General features: G+C 40.6%; 1 protein-coding gene across 1 annotated transcript in view; it reads right to left on the bottom strand.

The window, feature by feature from the left end:
* Window positions 1-1,310: 1,310 nt before the first annotated feature.
* The window catches only part of eefsec (eukaryotic elongation factor, selenocysteine-tRNA-specific), a 31,698-nt gene continuing 24,755 nt past the window's right edge, over window positions 1,311-8,253 (bottom strand). Inside the window, exon 8 of the mRNA XM_085775724.1 lies at window positions 1,311-1,548. Coding sequence (XP_085631850.1) covers window positions 1,352-1,548 — 197 coding nt within the window. The 3' untranslated portion in view covers window positions 1,311-1,351. The remainder of the gene's footprint in view (window positions 1,549-8,253) is intronic.

The following is an 8,253-nucleotide window of genomic DNA, read 5'->3' as shown; positions in this document are numbered from 1 at the left end:
AAAAAGAAGCAGGGAACAACAAGGTCGGGGGATAAATGTTATGTCTCGTCGAATGTGTTAATCGTGTTCATATCATGTTATGTCACGTCTTGGTTAATTTTTATGTTTGGTTCTTTATGTTTTTAAGTTTAGTGAAGTCACTCATGTCCAGTCTCGTCATGCACTTCTTCCTGTTTTATTTTGTACTCCCCTTTTTCCTCTCGTTTCAGATCCCGACTTCCTCCACTTCCTTTGTGTGAAAACATCAAACTGACTTTAAAGTCGACACGAAGAAAAGCAGCAAATCTTCACATGTCAAGAGAATATCTGGATTTAAAAAAATAACTTAAACAATAATTTTATGGTCAAAAAATAATCACAGTTGATTTAGTTATTTAGTTGAGTTATTGATTATTAGAGGAATCATTGAATGCAATTGTAAAACTGTGTGTAATGAAATGGCATCAGACACTAATAAACTTAATTATGGTAATAATACTTCATATTTAATCTAATAAACATACAATCCAGAGGAGTAAAAGCATCTTTGTTTCAGAAGTTACTTTTACTTTTACGTTTTACTTTTTGCAGGATTTTATTCTGGATGTCTGAGTGCACATTATATCCTACATAAGACTACTTAGTATTATTGTTTTGTATATTTTGATAAATCGCCTGTTAACGCTGAAGTTTTTGTAGCATGAGTCTATTGTTGCATATTCATGAGTAGACTTGTTAACCATCTGTGAATGTCTGTATTTATATCGTCTAGTGTGTCGTCAGCCCATGTGAGCTGGTACAGTGATGTGCACGACACTTAAATAAATCAATCAATCAATCAATCTAGTGCAAAGCTACAATACTGAAACCTGGATTTCATACAGGAAGAACATGATTGTACACATGTATATAAAACCCGTCATCATCACAGAAAACAGTCGGTTAGTTTCACCATAGATTTGTCTTTATTCGCTGTGGATCAGTGGTTAATTCACCGTTTGTAACTTAAAGCCATAATAATGAGTTTATTTATGGGCCGTTTATGTTCGGATGAAGTGAGAAACATCCAGAAAAAGAGTTTAAATCTAAATCTAAAGGAACCGATTCAGACTTTATCAACAAAGAGAGAAACCAGAAGGAGGAGGAGAAGAAAACTGGATTAGGTCCGTCTCTATGTGGAGATAAAAAAATAATAATCAGAGTCTCATGGGTTCAGCATTCCTCCGTCAGTGACCGACCGTCCTCCTCCTTCTGCTCCTCCTCCTCTTTCTCCTCCTCCTCCTCCTCCTCCTCCTCCTCCTCCTCCTCCTCCTCCTCCTCTTCCTCCTCCTCCTCCTCCTCCTCCTCCTCCTCTTCCAGTCCAGAGTTTAGGTCAGGACTGCACCATCTTCTTCTGGGGGTCGAAGACGTAGCGTTTAAAATGCAGGTGGATGTTGACTGGCTGCGGAGCGCCGTCCGCTCTGGGCTGCTGCTCCTCTTCTCCTCCTCCTGCTCCTCCTTTACCTCCTCCCTTCCCCTTCTTCTTGGAGGAGGAGGAGAGCAGCTGCTTGGTCTCTGGGAGGAGGCCGTCTGCAGGAGGAGAGACAGAGAGACAGAGAGAGAGAGTCAGGATGAAGCACAAGAGAAATAAAGAAACATGATAGAAACAGATGATTTCAGTCGGTAGCGTTGTGGTGCTCAATAGTTTTGCTCCACGAGACTTGTTTTTTGGGGGGGAATCCCGGGAAAAAGTCAGTCAATTGAATCTCGAGAAGAAAAAAAGGTTTTTTCCTTATTATTTTTGCCTTAAAGGGATAGTTCAACATTTTGGCAAATTGGCCCATTGCCATAATCCCTACACTGCAAGAACTCAAAATCTTACCAAGAATATTTGTCTTATTTCTAGTCAAAACAAATCTCATTATACCTAAAATAAGTATATTTATACATATACATACATAGTTATACATAAAAAGTAGCTTGTTTCCAGACACTTTTCACTTATTTCAAGCCTATTTTCACTTGAAATAAGTAGAAAAATCTGATAGTGGAGCAAGTTTTTCTTTCTTATTACAAACACAAAAAACCTGTTTTCACTGGCAGATTTTTCTACTTATTTCAAGTGAGAATTAGTTTGAAACAAGTGGAAATTATCTAAAAACAAGTTCATTTTTAGGTGATGAGTCTTATTTAAAGTGGAAAGAGTTTAGTTTTGACTAGAAATTAGACATTTTGACAAGAAATAAGACAAATATTCTTGGAAAGATTTTGAGTTTTTGCAGTGTATAGTCTTAGCAGTAGGTTCGTTACCTTTAATTGTCGGTGCAAGCTATTTTTTAGAACGGCGGAGCAGAGCCGTGAGCTGCTCAGAGCTACGCTACGGAGGCTCATTATGGGATTTCTTGGTTTCCCTCATCAAACTCATCAAATACACAATCCAACAACTCCACAACGCTCTGGTGGACAAGTTGTGAGCTGCACATTCACCACGCTATGAGATAATAACACAACGTTACCACACAGAGTTGTTTTAGAGGGAAATTCATGCAAAACCGCTGATGCACGTTGCCTTCAGGGACAGTTTTTCATCAACAGTCTCTGTATTTCCCTCTAAAGCAACTCTGTGTGGTAACGTTGTGTTATTATTATCTCATAGCGTGGTGAATGTGCAGTAGAAGGATTCAATGGTCATTTCTTTATCTCAAACAAAAGCTAACAACAGTGGTGGCTACAGTATAGCACAACAAAAATATTTTGTGTATATAATAATTACTAATGCAACTTTATTTGATTCATTGTGTTGTGAAACTAATTAATGCATAATAATCATGATTGTGATTATTTCTCTGACAATAATCGTACTAAGAAAACCTAAAATCGGGTCTCAGAGACTCGGTGCTGCTGCTGAACCGACTCGAGGCCTCGCTCTGGTTCATGCGTGCACTATGAAATCCTTCATCCATCCATCATATCATGTGTGTTTGCAGGACAGAAACTTTGCTGCTTGTTTGTGTGGTCGTTACGCACGCGGAAGCTGAGTAAGGAGCGATGTGATCCGTCTGGGTTCAGTTCAGTCAGCTCACGTAGCCGCGGCGCCAGGATTCTTCTTGTTATCGTTCTGCCAATGTGAGGGTTGTTATGTTTGCAGCGCTGCAGCCAGAAATCTCTCTCTATCTCCTTATCTACCATCAGCTTGTAAAACGTCTGCTGGCCTCGCCACCACAAAACACACTCGTACACACCTGGAGTCCAATGTTTTGTGTTCGTGTGTACGAGCGACACAAAAGGAAAACGCCGTCAACTTTTCAACAGGAAAAACACCTCACCTCACATCTGATTTATTATTATAAAAAACATTAAACTTACACGGGAGTTAAGAATCCAGATGATATAAGAGGATGTGGAAACGTGACACCAGGATTAAACCAGAGTCTGCAGTGACCCGCAGCAGATAAACAGCAGTGATGATGATGATAAACACACAGAAACTGTTACACACTCGATGTGGGTGAATCCTGTTCGGTCGGTCACGGTTCATTCATGTTCACGGGCTGTTGAGTTCCCTCTGACGCTAATATTAGTCACTGAAGAGTCAGCCAGGACCCGACTGACTGAATATTCATCTGCTGCTATTTATTACTCGGTTTATTAAATATTATTTGACCTCTTGTAATGAAATGATTGTGACAATGTGATTTGTTATTGACAGATAAAGTGTTTATCTTAAACCGGTAACTGGGACTCATGATGAGGAATGAGGAATAAGTCCACTGTCCATTTTTAAAACTCGTCTTAAAACTTATTCCTTGGCTTTCAACCGAGCATAAGACTATTGTTTTACTGTTTGGTAACACTTATAAGTACACACTATTAAGCATTAGTTAAGCTTTAAATACTGAATTCATCATTTATAACACATGAATACTCATTAGTATGTAGTTTATATCCACTTTTTAAAAAGCAGCTAAAAATACGTCTCAACTTCTCTAGAATTTCCCGCTCTATATCCCACATCCTTACTCTGTCTTTTTATGATTTAAATTAATGAATTTTTTGTACCTTATTTGTATTGTCTCTATTTGTTACTGATCACTTTGTCCTTTATCTCTCCATTTTTTCTCATTTTTGTTCATTTTGCTCATATGACATTGATTATGTTGCACTTTATCTCCTTTTCCCCCCCTATGTTTATTTGTTAGCCATAGAAATTTGTCTTGTTGTAATTTGTTATAAGGGATGGAACTTATGTACAAGCCAATTGGCTTTGTTCCCTCTGCGCACCATTGAATATAAATGTTTGCTAAATAAATAAACCTAAACCTATAAACACTGTTAAAAAATGTTTTACTCATCATTGATAAGCACTAACTGTGTTTATAAACTACATACTAATGAGTATTCATGTGTTATAATGAAGAATTCAGTATTTATTAATGCTTAACTAATGCTTAATAGTGTTTATTATAAAGTGTTATCTATTGTTTTTATGTTATTATGTCTTAACGTTCTGTTTTTATTCATGTACAGTACTTTGGTTCCAGCTGTGGCTGTTTTTAAAGTGCTCTATAAATAAAGTTGAGTTGAGTTGAGAATTTAAAAAAAGGAGGAATGTGTCTGAAAACAAAATTATTCCAACTTTATGGGCAACTGTGTATACGAGCAAAAATTCTCCATTTATAGCATCTTAATGTGAGAGTCCTCTGCTTTTCATTGTCACATCATGTGATAATGATTTTAATATCTTTGGGTTTTGGACTGTGGTGTTTCATTTTCATTTTTTTTTTGTAAAAAACATGTCTGAAAAGGAGGAGGATGAAGCATCAGCTGATGACTGTTCTCATTGGTTTAGTTTGTTTCTCAGGTCACTGTCTTGTGTTACTCATACATGTTTGAAATAAAGCAAAGCAGAAGGTTTTATTTGTTGGAGAAACAAACACAGGCCACTTGTTGTTGTTGTCGTGGTGACGAATCACAGGGAAGTTTATGATGCTGGCGTCTGTCAGTGAGTCACCGTCACCGACTCTTATCAAAACCCACATGAAGGAGAAGAAACCCCCCCCACCCCCCGTTAGACACCGACGACGGTACGAAGAGCTTTCACTTTGGAGGAATTTTACAGAGAAACCAGATAAAATGGTGTCAAAACCGTCGAGGAATCCTGAGAAAAAACTAAACAAACAAATAAAACACAGCAACGAGCCTGAGAGAGGCGTCGGTCAAATAAGTTGAAAGTTCATAAACTGAATTTTATATTCAGAAGGCTTTTCAATTTCATTAACCTAAAAAAAAAACCCTGAAGTTTTCAGTCTCCTCCAGACCAGGATGGTTCGCCCCAACCTGGCTCATCACTGTCGCCTTGACAACTCAAATAATGGACGTCATGCTGCTGAAAACACAGAACAACAAAGTGTCTAATAAGGAAAAACCACAGTTGGCAAAATCCCTCCAGTCCTCCCTCATGCTGATGAATACTCTGGAGTAGTTTTTTATTCCTCAAAGGTCATCTGGAGACCCGGGAGGCCGGTTCCTAGTCCAACCAAAACTTTATATGAGAGTAATAGGGACCGACACAAAAACGTCCATAAAAATACACAACAACCATTTAATATTCCTCCACACTGCTCGTCCACTGCAATCCAAGTGTCCTGAAGGGAGATAGTCCAGAGTTCACTGGAAACAACGTCATTTAGGACATCTTTAAAGCCTAAACAGTCCTGGATTGAATTTGAAAGGTGACCAGACTTCCCTCAATGAGGTAGTTTCCAGTGAACTCTGGACTATCTCCCTTCAGGACACTTGGATTGCAGTGGACGAGCAGTGTGGAGGAATATTAAATGGTTGTTGTGTATTTTTATGGACGTTTTTGTGTCGGTCCCTATTACTCTCATATAAAGTTTTGGTTGGACTAGGAACCGGCCTCCCGGGTCTCCAGATGACCTTTGAGGAATAAAAAACTACTCCAGAGTATTCATCAGCATGAGGGGGAGTCAATAATTTCATTTTTTTGGTGAACTATTCCTTTAAGTTGGTAACTATTGCACAAGTTCTAGGCTACAGGCTGGTGATTATAATGCAACATACCCATCACACCGCTTTGATGCAGATGCAGCGCATGTTAACTCATTGAGTGCCGCGCTCCTTTCCAAAGTTTTAGTCAAGTGTACCGGCAAATTAGACCATATTTGACTTTTTATTTTAGAGCCATAGTGTATTCTATATTATTGCCACCAACACATACTGTAGCTCATTTGAAAGGTTTAACTTTATCCTTCAAATGGCCACACCGTTTGTTTCTACGTGCCTCCGTTCCTGAGAAAAGTCAAGCTAAACATGGCTGGGTTTCACCAAAATCCCTCCTTTTTTTCTAGAAAAGGAGATAGAGCGTCTTTTATGAAAGGTGCGCTGTTTGTGTCTGTCGCTCTTCAGACACTCGCATTTCTGGATCAAAGGGCTCGTATAAGATAAATATACACAACAATTGTTGTTCTATTCACAAAACCACCATCGGGGGCGGGGGGGGCGCCACTAAACAACAATAACACAGACGCACCGTGCCGTGTCACAGCCTCTCGCCGCGGAACGTGAGGCTCTGCCGGCCACAGCGGCTCGCGAACACCGGTCCCGCCGGTGGTCGTGGTCCGTCTGTGGTACGGGTCGGTGGTGCCGGTCTGCTTTGGTCCAGAGACCATCAGATTTTACCGCGGGAGGACTTTGGGGAGGACACGGTGTTTCTCCAGATGAAGACCGGGCGGGACAGTGGGCTGAGAGCTTCCTGGTTCAGCTCCCAGCTGCTGCAGCCTCGCGGGTGAGAGCGGAGCAGCAGCGGAGCAGCTGCTGCATCCACATGCAGAACTCCGTTTGCAGAAGCTGAGTTATGATAAAAACTTCCAGATCATGAGCTGTCATGTGACTTTGATCGTCATCTATTTCAGTTCTCCTCGTCGTAGAGTCCCCAAATTTACATATAATGTGTATTAAAGTGTCTATTTTCATAATTTAAAAAAAAAGCAAAAAACGAAAATTTTCGTTTTTGGCACTCAACGCATGGGAACGAAAAACGAGAAATTACGTGGTTGGCACTCAATGAGTTAAACACTATAGACACTTGACAGAGGTGGTTTGTGAACGTCAGCGCTTCAAACTGTTTCTGGGATGTCGTGACACTTCACATGAAGCCAGTCTGTCCTTTATTCACTCCTACTGTGTCTTTGAACAGTTGGAATACGGAGCAAAATCCGATGACGAGGATCGACCGCATGAACTTTTTTATCGATATTCATGATATATAATCAAATTTTACTGTTTCTATAAGACATTTTTAATTCGATGTTGCTTAATGTGAATAAAAACGTGTGGATGGAAACATGGTTTGAGTCTGAGCTCTAAAAAACCACTGAAGGTCTGTTTTGTGTTCGTGTGTCGGTCGTCTGTGAGGAGGAGGAGGAGGAGGAGGAGGAGGAGGAGGAGGAGGAGGAGGAGGAGGAGGAGGTTGTAGGAGGATGTAGGTGAGGTTCTCTTTCTAAATGTTTTTGTTTTCTCTTCCCTCCCGGTGTGGAGCCGCGGGTTTGGAGCAACAGAAGGTAAAATAAACAGAGAACAGACTTCCACCGGAACTCGGGCCATCCCCAGAGGAATCCTGGGAATGTGGCTCGGGATGTCGGGGCCTAACACACCGCTCGCTCTCTCCGACCACATCCTGAAAACTGAAAACTGAAAACTGTCTGTCTGTCTGTGTGTGTGTTGATGGAAGAGGGAAACCCGTCGGCTGTCAGACGGCACCAGATGAGTTTGACCCGAGCAGCAGCAGCAGCAGCAGCAGCAGCAGCAGCAGCAGCAGCAGCAGCAGCAGCAGCAGCAGCAGCAGCAGCAGCAGTGTGGACAGTAGAGGCTGGGACCATCTGCTTTTCTTTCTCCCGATTCGATTCTTCTACGATTTTTTGGGATGCCGATTCGATTGAAATTGCGATTCTACGATATTGCAGATTTTCTCGATTTTTAGTCTGCATTTTTTTAAAAAACATTTATCTGCACACAAATACTGTAGTAGCCTATAAATTAACATTAACTCTATACTATAAAGTGAACTTAAACCCTTTTCAAAACCTGGACTCGGCGAACAAATGCACAATAAAAAAGAAAATCTAAAAAAGTGGGTCAAGGGGTCAAGAAAGGAAGGAAGGATGGATGAAGGGAAAGAAGGAAGGAAGGGAAAAATGAAGGAAAGATAGAAGGAGCACAGATTGGGTCAATTGGGTAGGAAGGAAGAAGTAAGGATGAAAGGATGAAGGGAAGGAA

This window comes from Trachurus japonicus, chromosome 5 (genome assembly GCF_045865225.1).
Source record: "Trachurus japonicus isolate A0001 chromosome 5, Traja_1.0".
NCBI lineage: Eukaryota > Metazoa > Chordata > Actinopteri > Carangiformes > Carangidae > Trachurus > Trachurus japonicus.
Note: the sequence above shows the minus strand (reverse complement) of the source record. Positions and strands in the feature narration are given on the sequence as shown.